The 23,782-nt window shown below is 42.3% G+C and overlaps 1 protein-coding gene across 1 annotated transcript; it reads left to right on the top strand.

The window, feature by feature from the left end:
- Positions 1–367: 367 nt before the first annotated feature.
- LOC123169359 (protein H2A.5-like) lies at positions 368–1,272 on the top strand. Its single transcript, XM_044587198.1, has 2 exons — positions 368–650; positions 759–1,272. Exons 1-2 carry the CDS (start codon positions 477–479, stop codon positions 1,056–1,058), a joined length of 474 nt encoding a protein of 157 aa, XP_044443133.1. The 5' UTR covers positions 368–476; the 3' UTR covers positions 1,059–1,272.
- Positions 1,273–23,782: the final 22,510 nt, after the last annotated feature.

Below are 23,782 nucleotides of genomic sequence, written 5' to 3'. Positions count from 1 at the left end.
AATCGCATGACAGACAAGAAAATTTGAATTGCAATCAAAATCCCACCAAACGAAATCCTCGTAAGAACGAGGTTTCATCCATTTACACCGAATAAAATGAAAACCTACCTGGGTGCCAGAGGAGCTGTACAGAAATAGCATTTCATTTCATTTTCAACCCAATGAAATGAGATCGAAGGTGCCAAACAAGCGGTAAATGAATACGACCCATCCCTCTATGTTTATCCATTCTCCCGGTTCCCCAAATTTCGAATTTCGTTTCCCACAGTGAAAAACGAGGAAAAGAAGAAAAAGGAGAATACTAGGAAATATCCGTGCGTTCTGATTGGTGGATTAGACCCTCCCACAGATCGCGCCCCCCTATAAAACCCGCGCCTCTCGCCGCTCATCCAATCCACCATCCGATCCAGCCGCCGCCGCCGCCGCCGCCACCCAACCCTCCTGCCCACGTCGCCGGAGAGAAGAAGAAGGAGGAGATGGCCGGGTGGAAGGGCCAGAGGAAGAAGGCCGTGACGCGATCCGTCAAGGCCGGGCTCCAGTTCCCGGTCGGCCGCATCGGGCGCTACCTCAAGCAGGGCCGCTATGCGCAGCGCATCGGGTCGGGCGCCCCCGTCTACCTCGCCGCCGTCCTCGAGTACCTCGCCGCCGAGGTAAGCGGTCGATCTTTCCCGTCGTCGAGCGTCTGCCTTGTCCGGCCCTCTTCTTCTCGTGCTCGCCTCACCAGATGACCGATTTCGTTTTTGGTTGCGCGTCTGCAGGTCCTGGAGCTGGCCGGCAACGCGGCCGTGGACAACAAGAAGACGCGCATCATCCCTCGCCACCTGCTGCTCGCGATCCGCAACGACGAGGAGATCGGCAAGCTGCTCGCCGGCGTCACCATCGCCCACGGCGGCGTGCTGCCCAACATCAACCCCGTGCTTCTCCCCAAGAAGACCGCCGAGAAGGCCGACAAGGAGACCAAGTCCACCAAGACCACCAAGAAGAAGAAGGCCACCGCCAAGTCCCCCAAGAAGGCTGCGGAGGAAACCACCGCCACCGAGGAGACCGCCACCGCCTAGGAGACCGCCGCCGCCGATGAGGAGTAGCGAGCCTTGGCTGCATATGACCGGAGGGAGCCTGTCATGTTGCGGAGTTGCGTCCTGTATGTAATCGTTCATGGTTGTCGTTAGTGTCGCTTATCGATCCGGGGTTCTTGCTGAACGGAAGCTGAAAACTGAACTGTTTACCATTCAGTCTTTACCATGTCAATTTGATCATTCCGCATTGTGCTCATCTCATCTGGATCTTGATGCTGCATGGATTTCTTTGCTCGTTATGATGTTTTGGTAAATTTGTCATGTCACTGATTGATGTGTTTGGCAGTGAAAGTCATTTGGGTGATTGGTGAAAAGAAGATGCAGGTGCAGTATGCAAACAACGGATGATCTACAGATGATGATGATGATATAGATGAGTAAGCCCGTATCCGGTATTGTTCCTTGTTCCCACCAATACATAAGATGAACATATGTAATACTCTCTGCATTTGCATGATCACCAGTACATATTTCAAGTTCTGTATTATCACCAACTTCAAATAGATTATAGTAGTCTTTTGGTTTTTTAGCTTGCCATTGTCTGCTGCATTGTGACTGGCCATAACTGAAAAACAGAGGTACACCTGGTCGGTCAGCTATTTCTTTTCCACATTAGCACGGGTACGAGAAACAACTTTTGCCCTCGTCTTAAAGCTTGAGTATGTCATCAAATCCCAGGTAAACAGCTATCTATTAAGCGCATAGCCATGTCTGAAATAATCAATCCGCTATTGCTCGGTTTACTGATCAAGGAGATTTAAGGTATGATGTTTGAACAGTTAGGTCTTGTATTTTGTTAGGTCATCACACGTCAGAGAATGCCCGCAACTATTCAATCCATTTTCCCATGGGGATTTAAGAGCATCTCCACTAGGGCTCCCAAGACGCCCCCCACAGCCACTTTTTGGGCGCTGGCAATAAAAAAAGCTCCCACCCACACCCCCAGAACGTTGTTTTGCGCCGGATTTGGCCAAAATCAGCGCCGGGGCTCTGAGGAGAAATCCAGCCCACCGGGGGTCACTTGAGGGAGGAGAGAGAAGATTTTGCATATGTTTGGCCCATAGTCAGCCTCCCCGGCCGCTCCACGCCCGCTTCGCTGCCGCCTTCGTCCTCCCGCTCTCCGCGCTCTTTCCCGTACGCCATTCCCGTTCGTGCCTCCGCTGCAGTTGCCCCTGTTGTCGCTCCGCCGCCTCCGCAGCCTCCTCTTCTCCTTCACCACCGACTGCTGCTGCTGCTTCAACGTCGGGGCCTCCTCCCGCCTCTGCTCGGCAGCCTCTGCTTCGACCCCGGCTGGTGTCAGGCGACGACCCCGAGGCGTGGCCGGCGTTGGTGGTGGGCGGCCTGACGGCGTTCAGGAGGTCGGAGAAGGAGAGCTCGCGGCTGGCTCCATAGTCAGAGAGTCCAAGGAGGAACAAGAAAAAGCAAAGCAGGGGAACCGCCGAAGAGGGGCAGACCGCACGCCAAGATAGCGAAGCAGCAGCCATGGAGGTAGAGCCACCGCCACCGCTAGCGGCAGCGGCGCCGCGGAAATGCGATGTCGGCGGGGAGCAGCCAGGCCGCGGGACCCCGAATCGGTCGCGGGACCCTGAATCGGCCGCATGATGAGGACTCCGCCGCCCCGGCGTCACTGCAGCGAGAGCTGGCGGCGGCGCGCGAGCGGCGGAGAGCGGGCCGCGCCATGCCCTCGCCATCGTGAAAGCTCGAGGCGTCGCTGCCGCGGCCGGAGGAGCCGCCGGCGGACGCGGCAGGGAGGAGGAGCTTGTCGGGGGCGTCCGCAAGGCAGCTGGGTGCCACCCTGTGGGAGATCCAAGACGTCATCTGGGCCGCGGGCGCCGGTCGCCGGATCCGCAGGCGCGCGCGGAGGGGGCCCGCCGCGACGACAACGACGACGACGGCGTGGATAAGGTGAGAGCTCTGCTACCGCCCCGCCTCTCTTCTTTACCTGCTCAACTTCGGTGACGTCGCTACTCAGTGCGGCAGATAGAGTACCATGGGGGGGGGGGTGGTGGTTGGGGACGGCTGGGAAAATTCTCGCCCCCATGTCAAAAATATCGCCGGGCCAACCCCACGAGGCTGAAAAAATGCCTCCTTAGGGGCGCAACGGCTGGAGATGCTCTAAGGCATGAAGTTCCATAATATGGAAGAGGTGGGTCTTCTATTTTTCATGTATCTAGCTCACGTAGTCGGGTCTTCTCTTTTTCTCAAGAAATTCAGGGTCCTTTTCTAGCTAGCACGTACTAATCCATCCTTTCATCCAGCTTAATCCATCCATCCTTCATCCAGCTTACTACATGCAGTTTCGCACACGCATAAACATTGGTACGACTGTATGTAAAGGAGCGATGTCAGGCTATTTAAAATATGGTTTGCCTTAGGTAGTTGGGCTGGCTAAGTTGCATGGGTCCTGAAAGGCCCAGGCAATGAAACGGCATGTGTTTGTAAGGCCCGAGTAAAAATACAAAAGAAAAGACGAGTTGAAGGACTGAACTCGTGACCTGAAAGACCTGACTAAGTGCACACCACATACGAAATTCTAGACAAACTTTTTTTACCTTTCTGGATTTAGTACCACCTTCCGTAGAAAAAGTCTTTTTTTACGAGAAAACTTCTGATTTATTCATTTTCAATTATGGCAGTACAACTAACATCCGAAATAATAAAAATTACTTCCAGATTCGTAAACCACCTAGCGAAGACTACAAGCACTGAAGCGAGTCGTAGGCGAGCCGCCGTCATCGCCCTCCCTCATCGGAGGCGGGCAAAACTTGTTGTAGTAGACAATCGGAAAGTCGTCGTGCTATGGCCCCATAGGACCAGCACACCAGAACAGCAAACGCCGCTGATGAAGTGTAGCGTAGATTGGAAGGATCCAACATAGAAACGGACGAACGTAGACGAACGACAACCAAATCCGAGCAGATCCACCAAACATAGATCCGCTAGATACACACCTCCACACGCCCACCGGCGATGCTAGACGCACCACTAGGACAGGGGCTAGACGAGGAGGGCCTTATTCCATCTTCAGGGAGTCGCCGCCCTCTTGCTTCCTGAGCATGACACAAACCCTAACAAAGCTCAAAAAACCATCTAAAAAATGAGCCCTCCCGTCGGCATGGGTAGGGATCCACCGCACCCCGTGGCCCTAAGGCCAAAGGAGACGAGGCGGACCGACGGCAACGCGGCGGGAGGGAGAGAAACCTATTCTTTTTTATGGTGAACGGATGAAAAATTGGAGAAAATATTTATCGAATTTGGATTATTTTATAAATGCAAGTTAAATTTGAACAAAATTTGAAAATTTTTAATGTGTTTTGAAAATTGAATTTATGAAAAATGTTAAACAAGAAAAATAAACTTGGAAGGAAATGAAAAAATGAAACAAGGAAGATAAAGAGAAACGAACAGAAAAACAAAAATAGAAACATAACACACACAAAATGGGCTGACCTAATCTTGGCTGGACAATAAGTGGGCTGGCTTCGCTCGGCCACAACGCTCGCCCATGTACGAAATTCTGGACAATTTTTTTTTTACTTTTCAAGATTTCGTACCACCTTGGATAGATTTTTTTTGGTGGTGAACGATTAAAAAATTGGTGAAAACACTATATGAATTTGGAATATTCTTTAAAATGCATGCTTTGTTTCAAAAATCTGAAATAAAATTGGAAAACTCAAAAATTTCTTTTAAAAAAATGGGAACACTTTTGAAAATTAGTAATAGAACACGGATAAAAGGAAAACGGGTCGGCCTAGTCTAAGTCGATTATTTGCCGCCACGTGCGGCAAATAGGATTTTCCCAGCTGCGTGGGCAAGAAAATAAGTTAGCTGGCTTCGCTGGGGCACATCATGCGCCCCATGGGCCACATCATGCTCCCCATGTACGGAATTCTAGACAAACTTTTTTTACTTTTCTAGATTTAGTACCACCTTGGATAGAAAAAAATTCTTTTCGGTGTTGAACGCATGAAAAATATCAAAAAGCGCACCTTGGTTTATTACTAGGTATAGATTTTTGGCTAATTTCTTTAAAGGGTAGTGGTAAGCTTGTTCTTAGTCGACCATACATTCAGAGAGTTGTCACAAGGGCCACCCATGTGTCGCTCGCTTTATGGCGACACGGGCCGCTCCGTGAATTGTCGGCATAGGCCCTCTCTCCCTTCGTCCCTCTCGCCGCCGCCGGAGGAGGCCGCTAGGCAAAGCGAGCACAGCAGACGGCGACGGCGAAGACATTCCTACTAGGAAGTGGCTGGTGCAGTTCGGTGGCGATCTCGGCGAGATGCGACGGTCGTGATCCAAATCGTACCACGGGGAGAGGATCAGTGTCGGTGGCTTGTCCATGCCTTCGGTGTTGGGTGCTATCCGACCACTCCTGCGCCTCCTCCCTTTGCGTTCGTTTGTGTTGACTGCTGGCTCGAGCGGCAATGTGGGCGCGCGTTGGCGATGATGATCTGTGTTTCGTGCTCTAGTTCTCGCCATGTTGGCCCCTGGGCTGACAAGCATGTATGGGTAGGACTCTCTATGACGAGGTGGTGGTAGTCTGGAGTGGTGTGCTCCGTTGTTGGTGATGGTCATAATGGTGATCACTTCGGCCTGCAACAGCGGTCTCTCTGCAGATTATGATGGCCATTGGAAGGTCTTCATGTGGGTTCCTCCCTCCAGACTCGGTGATTGACTTCGACGGTGAGATGTAAACTATGGATAGCGGCTTGACGCAGAGGAATAGTTGCACAACGGTAGCAGTCAAACATTGCATACAACTGTTAGGATCTCGGGAAAGTGGTGGCGATAACACATGGGCGACGTCGATGATGGTGATGTGCACTTATTATTGGAACTCTAGTAAGCATCCACGACTACTAAAGCTCATTAAGGTAAGCCCAACCATAGCATTAAGTAACAAGTCTCCTTTACTCCCACACGCAACAACCCCCTTACTCGGGTTTAAGCTTCTGTCACTCGCAACCCACTATATGCGAATCATGAACGTATTGCAACACCCTATAGCAGGAATTCCCACACGTGTGTGCGGCATGGAGGGCACCATAGTACATCACCATATCAACATACAAATCATATCAATCACACCATACCAGAATTAACCCGTAGGACAAAAGAAATCTACTCAAACATCATATGATGGCTACACATCATTGGATAATAATATGTGGCATAAAGCACCATGTTTAAGGAGAGGTTACAGTGGGAAAAGAGAGGTTAAACCACTGCATATAGAGGGGGAGTGAGTTGGTGTTGACGGTGGCGAAGTTGTTGATGTACATCCCCGTCACGATGGTTTCCTCGGCGGCGCTCCGATGCCGAAAGAAGAAAGGGGGGAGAGAGCCCTCCTCCTCCTTCTTCCTTTGCCCCCCCTAGATGGGAGGAGGGTTTCACCTCTGCCCTTTGCCGCCATGGTTCCCGGAGGGCAGGAGCCCCTCTGATATTGGATCTCTCTCCGTTTCTCTTCTGTTTTCGCGTCTCTGTTTCTAGCCAAAACCGTTTATAATATTCTCAAAGATCCGCCAATTGGGTTGGTGTACCCCTGCCTTGTGGAGCCTGTGGGTCCCCTCTTATGTTGATACTTGAAAATCACATATATTCCATAAAAAAATCTCCGTAATTTTTTTTCGCGTTTGGATTTCATTTGATATGGATTTTCTGTGAAACAGAAAACATGAAAAAAAGCAGGAACTGGCACTGGGCAGTAGGTTAATATGTTAGTCCAAGAAATCATATAAATTGTTGCCAAAAGTATGCGGAAGTAGAAAAATATTGGCATGAAACAATCAAAAATTATAGATACGACGGAGACATATCAGCCCTTCCTGATGATTCTTCTTCCGGTTTTTTTATTTATTCCAAAATAAATCTCCATAAACTTTTAGGTTATTTGAAGCTACGAGAATAACTATCTCTTTTGTTGCTCTTTTCAGGTCCAGAATTCTACCTGCCAGCAATTTCTCTCTCCATGTATATCTTCTATAATAAGAGAAAAATGCATTAGAACTACATCATAGAGTGAAATATTACTTTAAAACAATATAAATGACAATAGAAAAACATGATGCAAAATGGATGTATCAGTAATTGGATAACTATGAAATTGACTTGTTAGCTTGTTTATTTGAGTCTATGATTCATGGGAGAAATGCAATGAGCAAGTGGTCGGTTAAAAGAACAACTACTATAAAGGATATAAGCCTAAAAAGAAGCAGAGGATCATTAGTCCAACTTCATCGGCATAGAGAAAATCAAACTGTGAAGTATGCAAGACCGTGTGGACAAGTGGACGAGTAAAGACTTTGAAAATCTTTACCGAGTTCATTGTCATTATGGTGGTGTTTTTATCACGAGGTCGTATATGTATGTAACATGCAACATGTCGGAGGACTCACTGAGAAGTCTATGTGTACTTACTTATGATGTTATGTGAGTTGTACTCTAATGCGTACATCTATTGTATTGTATTGTATTTGGATTATTGTTATGGTAAAATGTGTTGCTTCTAATCTTCAATACATCTATTATAATGCATATGATCAAAGTATGGTAATTACTGTTTAAAGCATGGTTTTGCACTGGAAGCTTTGCTGGCTGGACAGATAGTTGTGGCAGGTGCCCCAGGCGGTCCGCTACAACTAACAATATCTCCTAGTGGCGGGCGTCTAGACAAGGCCGCCACTACAGAGTCACTACTAGTGGTGGGCGTGCGCCCGCCACTAGTGCGATATAAGCAGTGGAAGGAGGTCAGTGGTGGGCGCCCCTGAGAGCCTAGCCCGCCACTGCTTGGATCTTTGCGTCCAACACTGCTAGAAATTACTGTAGTGGTGGTTAAATCCATCACTTGCTAGGAAAAACCTAATATGACAATAATTATATGGAAATCCATGTTTCTCATCAAATTTCTTACATGCCTCGGAATCTGCTGGATGCCGTAGCACTCCATGTTGCATGGTGCACTTTTCATCGTCCCATCAAGCTAGAGTTGTCGTTTATTTTCACATGAGTATCCTTTTCAGCGACTCTTTGATTGGAAAGTATCTCAAAACTTTCATTTGCGTTGCTCTCTTTCTTTCCTCTCTAGTTAACTAGGTTTCGGGCATTTTATCTTTCCACCTAGAAGCCTTGCATTTATAGCAAAAATCATCATTTTTTTGTCTCTTCCGAGAACAACCGACAGTAATTTGGGCAGGCTTGAGTTTTTTGATATCCTAATCCAAACTTAGATATGATCTTCTTTGCCTCGTAATTTTTTTTAGGGCAAATCTTTTCTTTGGGAATAGCCACGTGCAGGATATTAAGTAGATCTCCGAATGAATTATCTGACCATTTGTTTATGGATTATGCGTTGAACATGTTGGAAATATGCCCTAGAGGCAATAATAAAATGGTTGTTCATGATAATTGTCTATTGTTCATGCTATAATTGTATTAACCGGAAACCGTAATACATGTGTGAATACATAGATCACAACATGTCCCTAGGGAGCCTCCAGTTGACTAGCTCGTTGATCAATAGATGGTTATGGTTTCCTGACCATGGACATTGGATGTCGTTGATAACGGGATCACATCATTAGCAGAATGATGTGGCGGACAAGACCCAATCCTAAGCATAGCACAAGATCGTGTAGTTCATTTGCTAGAGCTTTTCTAATGTCAAGTATCATTTCTTTAGATATTGAGATTGTGCAACTCCCGGATGCCGTAGGAATGCTTTGGGTGTATCAAACGTCACAACGTAACTGGGTGACTATAAAGGTGCACTACAGGTATCTCCGAAAGTGTCTGTAGGGTTGGTACGAATCGAGACTGGGATTCGTCACTCCGTATGACGGAGAGGTATCTCTGGGCCCACTCGGTAATGCATCATCATAATGAACTCTATGTGACTAAGGAGTTAGCCATGGGATCATGTGTTACGGAACGAGTAAAGAGACTTGCCGGTAACGAGATTGAACAAGGTATGGCGATACCTGAGATGACCCACAAATACAGGGGATCTATCTTAGTACTTTCGATAAGTAAGAGTGTCGAACCCAACGAGGAGCAGAAGGAAATGACAAGCGGTTTTCAGTAAGGTATTCTCTGCAAGCACTAAAATTATCGGTAACAGATAGTTTTGTGATAAGGTAATTTGTAGCGGGTAACAAGTAATGAAAGTAAACAAGGTGCAGCAAGATGGCCCAATCCTTTTTGTAGCAAAGGACAAGCCTGGACAAACTCTTATATAGAGAAAAGCTCTCCCGAGGACACATGGAAATTATCATCAAGCTAGTTTTCATCACGCTCATATGATTCGCGTTCGTTACTTTGTTAATTTGGTAAGTGGGTGGACCAGTGCTTGGGTGTTGTCCTTTCTTGGACTAGCATCCCACTTATGATTAACCGCTATTGCAAGCATCTGCAACTACAAAAGAAGTATTAAGGTAAACCTAACCATAGCATGAAACATATGGATCCTAATCAGCCCCTTACGAAGCAACGCATAAACTAGGGTTTAAGCTTCTGTCACTCTAGCAACCCATCATCTACTTATTACTTCCCAATGCCTTCCTCTAGGCCCAAACAATGGTGATGTGTCATGTAGTCGACGTTCACATAACACAACTAGAGGAGAGACAACATACATCTCATCAAAATATCGAACGAATACCAAATTCACATGACTACTTATAGCAAGACTTCTCCCATGTCCTCAGGAACAAACGTCACTACTCACAAATCATATTCATGTTCATAATCAGAGGGGTATTAATATGCATAAAGGATCTGAACATATGATCTTCCTCCAAATAAACCAACTAGCATCAACTACACGGAGTAATCAACACTACTAGCAACCCACAGGTACCAATCTGAGGCTTTGGGACAAAGATTGGATACAAGAGATGAACTAGGGTTTTTGAGGATATGGTGCTGGTGAAGATGTTGATGGAGATTGACCCCCTCCCGATGAGAGGATCGTTGGTGATGACGATGGCGATGATTTCCCCCTCCCGGAGGGAAGTTTCCCCGGCAAAACAGCTCTGCCGGAGCCCTAGATTGGTTCCGCCTCGTGGCGGCGGAGTTTCTTCCCGAAAGCTTGCTTATGATTTTTTCCAGGGTAAAAGACTTCATATAGCAGAAGATGGGCATCGGAGGCCTGCCAGGGGGCCCATGAGGCAGGGGGCGCGCCCAGGGGGTAGGGCGCACCCCCCACCCTCGTGGCAAGTGTGTGGGCCCCCTCTGGTGGATTCTATCGCCAGTATTTTTTATTAATTCCAAAACGTGCCTCCGTGAAATTTCAGGACTGATGACCCACAAGTATAGGGGATCTATCATAGTCCTTTCGATAAATAAGAGTGTCGAACCCAACGAGGAGCAGAAGGAAATGACAAGCGGTTTTCAGGAAGGTATTTTCTGCAAGCACTGAAATTATCGGTAACAGATAGTTTTGTGATAAGGTAATTTGTAACACGTAACAAGTAATGAAAGTAAAGAAGGTGCAGCAAGATGGCCCAATCCTTTTTGTAGCAAAGGACAAGCCTGGACAAACTCTTATATAGAGAAAAGCGCTCCCGAGGACACATGGGAATTATCGCCAAGCTAGTTTTCATCACGCTCATATGATTCGCGTTCGTTACTTTGATAATTTGGTATGTGGATGGACCGGTGCTTGGGTGCTGCCCTTTCCTGGACAAGCATCCCACTTATGATTAACCCCTATTGCAAGCATCCGCAACTACAAGAGAAGTATTAAGGTAAACCTAACCATAGCATGAAACATATGGATCCAAATCAGCCCCTTACGAAGCAACTCATAAACTAGGGTTTAAGCTTCTGTCACTCTAGCAACCCATCATCTACTTATTACTTCCCAATGCCTTCCTATTGGCCCAAACAATGGTGAAGTGTCATGTAGTCGACGTTCACATAACACCACTAGAGGAAAGACAACATACATATCATCAAAATATCGAACGAATACCAAATTCACATGACTACTTATAGCAAGACTTCTCCCATGTCCTCAGGAACAAACGTAACTACTCACAAATCATACTCATGTTCATAATCAGAGGGGTATTAATATGCATAAAGGATCTGAACATATGATCTTCCGCCAAATAAACCAACTAGTATCAACTACAAGGAGTAATCAACACTACTAGCAACCCACAGGTACCAATCTAAGGCTTTGGGACAAAGATTGGATACAAGAGATGAACTAGGGTTTGAGATAAGATGGTGCTGGTCAAGATGTTGATGAAGATTCACCCCCTCCCAATGAGAGGATCGTTGGTGATGACGATGGCGATGATTTCCCCCTCCTGGAGGGATGTTTCCCCGACAGAACAGCTCCGCCGGAGCCCTAGATTGGTTCCGCCATGGTTCCGCCTCGTGGCGGCGGAGTTTCTTCCCAAAATCTTGCTTATGATTTTTTTCCAGGGTAAAAGAGTTCATATAGCAGAAGATGGGCACCGGAGGCCTGCCAGGGGGCCCACGAGGCAGGGGGCGTGCCCAGGGGGGTAGGGCGCGCCCCCACCCTTGTGGCCAGGGTGTTGGCCCCCTCTGGTGGATTCTTTCGCCAGTTTTATTATTAATTCCAAAAATAACTTCCGTGAAGTTTCAGGACTTTTCGAGCTGTGCAGAATAGGTCTGTAATATTTGCTCCTTTTCCAGCTCAGAATTCCAGCTGCCGGCATTCTCCCTCTTCATGTAAACCTTGTAAAATAAGAGAGAATAGGCATAAGTATTGTGACATAACGTGTAATAACAGCCCATAATGCAATAAATATCTATATAAAAGCATGATGCAAAATGGACGTATCAACTCCCACAAGCTTAGACCTCGCTTGTCCTCAAGCGGAAGCCGATAACTATTAATATGTCCACATGTTTAGAGATAGAGGTGTCGATAAAATAAAATACGGACATGAGGGCATCATGATAATTCTTATAACAGCAACATATATGGATATTTTCATATGATCTCTTATGCTCAAGTAATAATCTATTCACAATGTAATGTATGAATAAGAAACTTCATTGAGAACTAACAAACTATGATCTCGGTCATTGAAGCAATTTCAATTTATCATAACATCGTAAAGAGTCAATATAAGAGCTTTTCAGCAAGTCCACATACTCAACTATCATTTAGTCTTTCACAATTGCTAACACTCACGCAATACTTATGTGTATGGAGTTTTAATTGGACACAGAGAAAGATAGGGGCTTATAGTGTTGCCTCCCAACCTTTTACCTCAAGGGTAATGTCAACAATAATAGTTCATGCTAACTTACATCCAATTGGATATATATATATATATATATATATATATATATATATATATATATATATATATATATATATATATATCAGGATCTTTCCAACACAAGGTGCTTGCCAAAGGATAAAATGTAAAAAGGAAAGGTGAAGATCACCATGACTCTTGCAAGGTGTGAGACAAGAATAAAAGATAGGCCCTTCGCAGAGGGAAACAGAGGTTGTCATGTGCCTTTAGGATTGGATGGACGAAATCTTAATGCAAAAGAACGTCACTTTATATTGCCACTTGTGATATGGACCTTTATTATGCAGTCTGTCGCTTTTATTGCTTCCATATCACAAGATCGTATAAAGCTTATTTTCTCCACACTAATAGATCATACATATTTAGAAAGCAATTTTTATTGCACGCAACATGACAACTTACTTGAAGGATCTTACCCAATCCATAGGTAGATATGGTGGACTCTCATGGCAAAACTGGGTTTAAGGATATTCGGAAGCACAAGTAGTATCTCTACTTGGTGCAAAGAATTTGGCTAGCATGAGGGGGAAAGGCAAGCTCAACGTGTTGGATGATCCATGACAATATACTTTATTTCAGATATAAGAGAACATAACCCATTATGTTGTCTTCCTTGTCCAACATCAACTCTTTAGCATGTCATACTTTAATGAGTGCTCACAATCACAAAAGATGTCCAAGATAGTATATTTATATGTGAAAACCTCTCTTTCTTTATTACTTCCTATTAATTGCAATGATGACCAAAACTATGTTTGTCAACTCTCAACAACTTTTATTCATCATAATCTTTATATGTGAAGTCATTACTTTCCATAAGATAAATATGATCTCTTTATTTCTTTTTATTCTTTACTTTTTTATTTTATTACCTCACGATCATGGCAAGATAATCAAGCCCTTGACTCAACACTAATCTTTATTATATATATCTCACGGACTCGATTACATAGAAGGATCATAGAGCAAAAATCAAAACTAAATCATACTAAAACTTTATTCTACTAGATCAAGATATTACCAAAAGGATCGAACTAAGAAAAACGGTAAAGATAGGAGTATGATGGTGATACGATACCGGGGCACCTCCCCAAAGCTTGGCAGTTGCCAAGGGGAGTGCCCATACCCGATACTCAGTTCTCCTTTGCTGGTGAAGAAGATGGTGGTGATGATGGAGTTAACTGTGCCTTCAGCTTTTTCATATTGTATTTGACAAGAGCAATTTCGTCCTTTAAATCATCGATTTCCGTTTCCAGCTTCAAGATCTTGTCACATAAATCTCCTTTGCTTTTGCCGAAAACGAGAAGGAATAGATCGGTTGTTAGACAGTTTAGCCCTCTTAGGAAGACTAGACTTCTTGAACTTCACGTGCATATCCCCAGGTTGAGGTAGAGGGACTCCTCCTCCGAACTTGAATCATTGATCCTCATCAAATGAGCATCCTCTTCATCATCCGTAGTTCGACCGCAAGGAGATAGATCCCCATAGGTCTTTGGGTCAGCGACGAGATGTGAGACATAGCTCTCTCCATCGGAACCCTGAGATGACATCTTGCTCCAAACCTGCTACAAAAACAGCTCGAAACAAAAACAAAGGATATTTGCATGGTACGGTGGTCAAAACCTTCGGGAGATTATATAATGAATTTTTACCGACCAAAAGAAGTATCGTGCAAGAAAACGGAGTCCGGAGAGCACACGAGGTGCCCACGAGGCAGGGCGCATGCCTAGGGGGTAGGGCGCGCCCTCCACCCTCGTGGAAGCCTCGTGTCCTTCCCGGACTACTTCTTATTTTCCTATTTTTCTAAATATTCCAAAACGGAGAAAAATTGCCATTAGAACTGTTTTGGAGTCGGTTTACTTACCGTAGCACATACCTATTCCTTTTCGGAGTCTGAAACATTCTGGAAAGTGTCCCTTATGTATTCCTCCGGAGTTACGGTTTCAATAACATTAGTTTCAACATTTATAGGATTACCTAAGATATAATGTTTGATTCTTTGACCGTTCACCACCTTCGGATTTGTCCCTTCGAAGTTGTTGATTTTTATGGCACCGGAACGATAGACCTCCTCGATAACGTAAGGACCTTCCCATTTAGAGAGAAGTTTTCCTGCAAAAAATCTTAAACGAGAGTTGAATAGCAACACATAATCACCTACATTAAACTCACGCTTTTGTATCCTTTTGTCATGCCATCTTTTAACTTTTTCTTTAAACAGTTTGGCATTCTCATAGGCCTGGGTTCTCCATTCATCAAGTGAGCTAATGTCAAATAGCCTCTTCTCGCCGGCAAGTTTGAAATCATAATTGAGCTCTTTAATGGCCCAATATGCCTTATGTTTTAGTTCGAGAGGTAAGTGACATGCTTTTCCATAAACCATTTTATACAGAGACATACTATAGGATTTTTATATGCAGTTCTATAGGCCCGTAATGCATCATCAAGTTTCTTGGACCAATTCTTTCTAGATCTATTAACAGTCTTTTGCAAAATTAATTTGAGCTCTCTATTGCTCAATTCTACTTGACCAGTAGACTGCGGGTGATATGGGGATGCAATTCTATGATTAACATCATACTTAGCAAGCATCTTACGGAAAGCACCATGAATAAAATGTGAACCACCATCAGTCATTAAATATCTAGGGACTCCAAACCTCAGAAAAATAACTTCTTTAAGCATCTTAATAGAGGTGTTATGATCAGCACTACTAGTTGGAATAGCTTCTACCCACTTAATAACGTAATCAACAGCAACTAAATATGTGTATACCCATTAGAGGAAGGAAACGGTCCCATATAATCAAAGCCCCAAACATCAAATGGTTCAATAACGAGTGAATAATTCATAGGCATTTCTTGACGTCTACTAATATTACCAATTCTTTGACATTCATCACAAGCTAAGACAAACTTACGGGCATCTTTCAAGAGAGTAGGCCAATAAAAACCGGATTGCAATACCTTATGTGCAGTTCTATCTCCAGAGAGTAGGCCAATAAGCCTTGGAGTGACACTTGCATACGATCTGTTCCTGTTCATGCTCAGGTATACAACGTCTAATAACACCATCTACTCCTTATTTATAAAGGTGTGGGTCATCCCAGAAGTAATGTCTTAAATCATAGAAAAACTTTTTCTTTTGTTGGTATGTGAAACTAGGTGGTATAAATTTAGCATCAATATAATTAGCATAATCAGCATACCATGGAGCAGTACAAGAAGCATTTATGACAGCCAATTGTTCATCAGGAAAGCTATCATCAATAGCTAGTGGGTCATCAAGAACATTTTCTAACCTAGACAAGTTGTCCGCAACGGGGTTCTCAGCTCCCTTTGTATCAATAATATGCAAATCAAATTCTTGTAGCAAGAGAACCCATCTAATAAGTCTAGGTTTAGCATCTTTATTTTCCATAAGATATTTAATAGCAGCATGATCAGTGTGAACAGTTACTTTAGAATCAACAATATAAGGTCTGAACTTATCACAAGCAAATACAACTGCTAAAAATTCCTTTTCGGTAGTAGTATAATTTCTCTGGGCATTGTATAGAGTTTCACTAGCATATTGTATAACATTTAATTTCTTATCAACTCTTTGTCCTAGAACATCACCTACAGCATAATCACTAGCATCACACATAATTTCAAAGGGTAAATTCCAATCAGGTGGCTGAACAATAGGTGCAGAAATCAATGGTTTCTTAAGTATTTCAAATGCTTCTACACAATCATCATCAAAGACAAAAGGAATATATTTTTGTAAGAGATTAGTCAGAGGCCTGGAGATTTTGGAGAAGTCCTTAATGAACCTCCTATAAAAACCGGCATGACCAAGGAAACTTCTTATACCTTTAATGTCCTTGGGACACAGCATCTTTTCAATAGCATCAACTTTAGCATTGTCAACTTCAATATCTCTTTCAAAAAATTTATGCCCCAAGACAATACCTTCATTAACCATAAAGTGGCACTTCTCCCAAGTTAAGACAAGGTTAGTTTCTTCACATCTCTGCAAAACTCGATCAAGGTTGCTCAAGCAATCATCAAAAGAAGTTCCATATACGGAGAAATCATCCATGAAAACCTCAACAATCTTTTCACAAAAATCAGAGAATATAGCCATCATGCATCTTTGAAAGGTAGCCGATGCATTACATAAACCAAAAGGCAAACATCTATAAGCAAAGGTACCGAAAGGCAAGTAAAAGTGGTCTTTTCTTGATCCTCTTTTGACACAGGTATTTGAGAGAAACCAGAATAACCATCTAGAAAGAAAAAATGTGTATGTTTGGATAATCTTTCTAGCATTTGATCAATAAAAGGTAAAGGGTTAATGATCCATTTTAGTAGCTTTATTTAATTTGCAGAAATCAATTACCATTCTATAACCTGTAATAATTCTTTGTGGGATCAATTCATCTTTATCATTAGGAACAACAGTAATACCTCCCTTCTTAGGGACACAATGGACAGGACTTACCAACTGACTATCAGCAATGGGATAAATTATACCTGCCTCCAGAAGCTTTAGTATTTCTTTTCTTACCACCTCTTTCATCTTAGGATTTAACCGTCGTTGGTGATCAACAACCGGTTTAGCATCTTTCTCCAATTTTATTTTGTGTTGGCATAAAGTGGGATTAATGCCCTTAAGATCATCGAGAGTATATCCAATAGCAGCACGGTGCTTCTTCAGAGTTTTCAATAATTTCTTTTCTTCATGCTCTGAAAGGTTAGCACTAATAATAACAGGATATATCTTTTTCTCATCAAGATAAGCATATTTAAGAGTATCAGGTAATGGTTTAAGCTCAAACACGGGATCACCCTTGGGTGGAGGAGGATCCCCTAGGATTTCAACAGACAAGTTGTGTTTCAAAATAGGTCCCTGTTTAAAGAATACTTCATCTATTTCCCTTCTTTCATTCATAAACATATCATTTTCATGGTCTAGCAAATACTGTTCTAAAGGATCATTAGGAGGCACGGCAATAGAAGCAAGACCAATAATTTCATCTTTACTAGGCAATTCCTCATCACGGGGTTGTCTACGAAATTTAGCAAAGTTAAACTCATGAGACATATCCCCCAAACCAATAGTAACAACATCCTTTTCGCAGTCTATCCTAGCATTAACAGTATTCAAGAAGGGTCTACCAAATATGATGGGACAAAAGTCATCTTGTGGGGAACCAAGAACAAGAAAATCAGCAGGATATTTAACTTTCCCACACAAGACTTCAACATCTCTAACAATCCCAACTGGTGAAATAGTGTCTCTATTGGCAAGCTTAATTGTAACATGAATTTCCTCTAACTCAGCAGGTGCAATATCATGCATAATTTCTTTGTATAAGGAATGAGGTATTGCACTTGCACTAGCACCCATATCACATAAGCCATGATAATAATGATCTCCTATTTTAACAGAAATAACACGCATGCCTACAACATGTCTATGTTTATTTTTAGTATCAGGTCTAGCATTTCTGGCAACTTCATTGCAGAAGTAAATAACATGCCCATCAATATTATCAGCCAAGAGATTTTTAACCATAGCAATACTAGGTTCAACTTTAATTTTCTCAGGGGGTTTGGGTGTCCTAATATTACTTTTGTTGACCACAGTTGAAGCTTTAGCATGATCCCTTATTCTAACAGGGAAAGGTGGTTTCTCAATATAAGCAGTAGGAACGATAGGATCATTATAAGTGATAGTCTTTTCTTCAACTTTAATAGGTGCAACTACCTTTACTTCAATTGGAGGATTATATTTAAACCACTTCTCCTTAGGAAGATCAACATGAGTAGCAAAGGAAAACATTGGTATCCATAAAAGATTTAACACAATAAAACTTAGGTGTTATACCTGACTTCTTACCTTCGTCGAGACCCCAATCTTCAGAGTTGCATTTAATTCTTTCCAATAAATCCCATTTGAATTCAATAGTCTTCATCATAAAAGAGCCAGTACAAGAAGTATCGAGCATGGAGCGATTATTGAGAGAAAGCCGAGCATAAAAATTTTGAATAATCATTTCTCTTGAGAGCTCATGATTGGGGCATGAATATAACATTGACTTAAGCCTCCCCCAAGCTTGAGCGATGCTTTCTCCTTCGCGAGGCCAAAAATTATATATATAATTACGATCATGATGAACAAGATGCATAGGATAAAACTTCTGATGAAATTCCAATTTCAATCGGTTGTAGTTCCATGATCCCATATCATCACATAGCCTAAACCATGTCAATGCCTTTCCCTTCAAAGATAAAGGGAAGACCTTCTTCTTGATAACATCCTCGGGCATGCCTGCAAGCTTAAATAATCCACAAGCTTCATTGCTACCTCTTGAGCACTGCGTTGGTTTTCCCTTGAAGAGGAAAGGGTGATGCAGTAAAGTAGCGTAAGTATTTCCCTCAGTTTTGAGAACCAAGGTATCAATCCAATAGGAGATCACGCACGAGTCCCTCACACCTACACAAACAAATAAGAACCTCGCAACCAACGCGATAAAGGGGTTGTCAATCCCTCAACGGTCACTTACGAGAGTGAGATCTGATAGATATGATAAGATAATATTTTTGGTATTTTTACGATAAAGATGCAAAGTAAAATAAAAGGCAATAAAAATGACTAAGTGTTGGAAGATTAATATGATGGAAAATAGACCCGGGGGCCATAGGTTTCACCAGTGGCTTCTCTCAAGAGCATAAGTATTACGGTGGGTGAACAAATTACTATTGAGCAATTGATAGAATTGAGCATAGTTATGAGAATATCTAGGTATGATCATGTATATAGGCATCACGTCCGCGACAAGTAGACCGAAACGATTCTGCATCTACTACTATTACTCCACACATCGACCGCTATCCAGCATGTATCTAGAGTATTAAGTTCATAAGAACAGAGTAATGCTTAAAGTAAGATGACATGATGTAGAGGGATAAACTCATGCAATATGATATAAACCCCATCTTTTTATCCTCGATGGCAACAATACAATACGTGCCTTGCTGCCCCTGCTGTCACTGGGAAAGGACACCGCAAGATTGAACCCAAAGCTAAGCACTTCTCCCATTGCAAGAAAGATCAATCTAGTAGGCCAAACCAAACTGATAATTCGAAGAGACTTGCAAAGATAACCAATCATACATAAAAGAATTCAGAGGAGATTCAAATATTGTTCATAGATAAACTTGATCATAAACCCACAATTCATCGGTCTCAACAAACACACCGCAAAAGAAGATTACATCGAATAGATCTCCACAAGAATCATGGAGAACTTTGTATTGAGATCCAAAGAGAGAGAAGAAGCCATCTAGCTAATAACTATGGACCCGAAGGTCTGAGGTAAACTACTCACACATCATCGGAGAGGCTATGGTGTTGATGTAGAAGCCCTCCGTGATCAATGCCCCCTCCGGCGGAGCGCCGAAAAAGGCCCCAAGATGGGATCTCACGAGTACAGAAGGTTGCGGCGGTGGAATTAGGTTTTTGGCTCCGTATCTGATAGTTTGGGGGTACGTAGGTATATATAGGAGGAAGAAGTACGTCGGTGGAGCAACGTGGGCCCCACGAGGGTGGAGGGCGCGCCCCCTGCCTCGTCCTCTCCTAGTTGATTTCTTGATGTAGACTCCAAGTCCTCTGGATCACGTTCGTTCCGAAAATCACCTTCCCGAAGGTTTCATTCCGTTTGGACTCCGTTTGATATTCTTTTTCTGCGAAACACTGAAATAGGCAAAAAACAGCAATTCGGGCTGGGCCTCCGGTTAATAGGTTAGTCCCAAAAATAATATAAAAGTGTATAATAAAGCCCGTTAATCATCAAAAACAGAATATAATATAGCATGGAACAATAAAAAATTATAGATACGTTGGAGACGTATTAAGCATCCCCAAGCTTGATTCTTGCTCGTCCTCGAGTAGGTAAATGATAAAAACAGAATTTTTGATGTGGAATGCTTACTTAGCATAATTTTCAATGTAATTCTATTAATTGTGTTATGAATATTCAGATCCAAAAAATTCAAGATAAAATTTTAATATTGACATAAAAATAATAATACTTCAAGCATACTAACCAAGCAATTATGTCTTCTCAAAATAACATGGCCAAAGAAAGTTATCCGTACAAAATCATATAGTCTGGCTATGCTCTATCTTCACCACACAAAGTATTCAAATCATGCACAACCCCGATGACAAGCCAAGCAATTGTTTCAAACTTTTTGTGTTCTCAAACTTTTTCAATCTTCACGCAATACATGAGCGTGAGCCATGGACATATCACTATATGTGGAATAGAATGGTGGTTGTGGAGAAGACAAAAAAGGAGAAGATAGTCTCACATCAACTAGGCGTATCAACGGGCTATGGAGATGCCCATCAATAGATATCAATGTGAGTGAGTAGGGATTGCCATGCAACGGATGCACTAGAGCTATAAATATATGAAAGCTCAACAAAAGAAACTAAGTGGGTGTGCATCCAACTCGCTTGCTCACGAAGACCTAGGGCATTTTGAGGAAGCCCATCATTGGAATATACAAGCCAAGTTCTATAATGAAAAATTCCCACTAGTATATGAAAGTGATATCATAGGAGACTCTCTATCATAAAGATCATGGTACTACTTTGAAGCACAAGTGTGGCAAAAGGATAGTAACATTGTCCCTTCTCTCTTTTTCTCTTATTTTTTTATTTGGGCATTTTCTCATTTTTATGGCCTCTTTTTTTTCTTTCTCCTTTTTTTGTCCGGAGTCCCATCCCGACTTGTGGGGGAATCATAGTCTCCATCATCCTTTCCTCACTTGGGGCAATGCTCTAATAATGATGATCATCACACTTTTATTTACTTACAACTCAACAATTACAACTCAATACTTAGAACAAGATATGACTCTATAGGAATGCCTCCGGCGGAGTACCGGGATATGCAATGAATCAAGAGTGACATGTATGAAAGAATTATGAACGGTGGCTTTGCCACAAATACGATGTCAACTACATGATCATGCAAAGCAATATGACAATGATGAAGCGTGTCATAGTGAACGGAACGGTGGTAAGTTGCATGGCAATATATCTCGGAATGGCTATGGAAATTCCATAATAGGTAGGTATGGTGGCTGTTTTTAGGAAGATATAAGGAGGTTTATGTGTGAAAGAGCGTATCATATCACGGGGTTTGGATGCACCGGCGAAGTTTGCACCAACTCTCAATGTGAGAAAGGGCAATGCACGGTACCGAAGAGGCTAGCAATGATGGAAGGGTGAGAGTGCGTATAATCCATGGACTCAACATTAGTCATAAAGAACTCACATACTTATTGCAAAAATCTACAAGTCATCAAAAACCAAGCACTACGCGCATGCTCCTAGGGGGATAGATTGGTAGGAAAAGACCATCGCTCGTCCCCGACCGCCACTCATAAGGAGGACAATCAAAGAACACCTCATGTTTCAAATTTGTTACATAACGTTTACCATACGTGCATGTTACGGGACTTGCAAACTTCAACACAAGTATTTCTCAAATTCACAACTACTCAACTAGCACAACTTTAATATCACTACCTCCATATCTCAAAACAATCATCAAGCATCAAACTTCTCTCAGTATTCAACACACTCATAAGAAAGTTTTTACTAGTCTTGAATACCTAGCATATTAGGATTATTTAAAAAAATTACCATGCTGTTTTAAGACTCTCAAAATAATCTAAGTGAAGTATGAGAGAATAATAGTTTCTATAAAACAAAATTTACCACCGTGCTCTAAAAGATATAAGTGAAGTACTAGAGCAAAAACTATATAGCTCAAAAGATATAAGTGAAGCACATAGAGTATTCTAATAATTTCCGAATCATGTGTGTCTCTCTCAAAAGGTGTGTACAGCAAGGATGATTGTGGTAAACTAAAAAGCAAAGACTCAAATCATACAAGACGCTTCAAGCAAAACACATATCATGTGGTGAATAAAAATATAGCTCCTAGTAAAGTTACCGATGGAAGTAGACGAAAGAGGGGATGCCTTCCGGGGCATCCCCAAGCTTTGGCTTTTTGGTGTCCTTAGATTATCTTGGGGTGCCATGGGCATCCCCAATCTTAGGCTCTTGCTACTCCTTGTTCCATAATCCATCAAATCTTTTACCCGAAACTAGAAAACTTCACAACACAAAACTTAACAAAAAATCTCGTGAGCTCTGTTAGCAAAAGAAAACAAAACACCACTTCAAGGTACTGTAATGAACTCATTATTTATTTATATTGGTGTTAAACCTACTGTATTCCAACTTCTCTATGGTTTATAAACTATTTTAATAGCCATAGATTCATCAAAATAAGCAAACAACACACGAAAAACAGAATCTGTCAAAGACAGAACAGTCTGTAGTAATCTGTAACTAACGCACACTTCTGGAACTCCAAAAATTCAGCAAAAATAGGACGACCTAGATAATTTGTTTATTGATCAGTAGCAATTGGAATCAATATTTTATCACGTTCTGGCGATTTTTAACAATTCTTTTAGTGAACAGAAAGTTTCTGGAATTTACAGCAAGATCAAATAACTATCATCCAAGAAGATCCTATAGGTTTAACTTGGCACAAACACTAATTGAAACATAAAAACAAGTCTAACCAGAGGTTAGATCAAATGTTTATTCCTAAGCAGAAGAAGAAAGCAAAAAAACTAAAAAATAAAATTGGGTTGCCTCCCAACAAGCACTATCGTTTAACGCCCCTAGCTAGGCATAAAAGCAAGGATAGATCTAGGTATTGCCATCTTTGGCAGGCAATCCATAAGTGGCTCTCATAATAGATTCATATGGTAATTTTATTTTCTTTCTCGGAAAGTGTTCCATGCCTTTCCTTAACGGAAATTGAAATCTAATATTTCCTTCCTTCAAATCAATAATTGCAACGATCATTCTAAGGAAAGGTCTACCAAGAATAATAGGACATGAAGGATTGCAATCGATATCAAGAACAATAAAATCTACGGGCACATAGTTCCTATTTGCAACAATAAGAATATCATTAATTCTTCCCATAGGTTTCTTAATGGTGGAATCCGCAAGGTGCAAGTTTAAAGAGCAATCATCAAAATCACGGAAAACTAACAGATCGCACAAAGTCTTTGGAATCGTGGAAACACTAGCACCCAAATCACACAAAGCATAGCATTCATGATTTTTAATTTTAATTTTAATAGTAGGTTCCCACTCATCATAGAGTTTTCTAGGGATAGAAACTTCCAACTCAAGTTTTTCTTCGTAAGATTGCATCAAAGCATCAACGATATGTTTAGTAAAAGCTTTATTTTGACTATAAGCATGAGGAGAATTTAGCACGGATTTCAACAAGGAAATACAATCTAT

This window comes from Triticum aestivum, chromosome 7D, assembly GCF_018294505.1.
Source record: "Triticum aestivum cultivar Chinese Spring chromosome 7D, IWGSC CS RefSeq v2.1, whole genome shotgun sequence".
Lineage (NCBI taxonomy): Eukaryota > Viridiplantae > Streptophyta > Magnoliopsida > Poales > Poaceae > Triticum > Triticum aestivum.
Note: the sequence above shows the minus strand (reverse complement) of the source record. Positions and strands in the feature narration are given on the sequence as shown.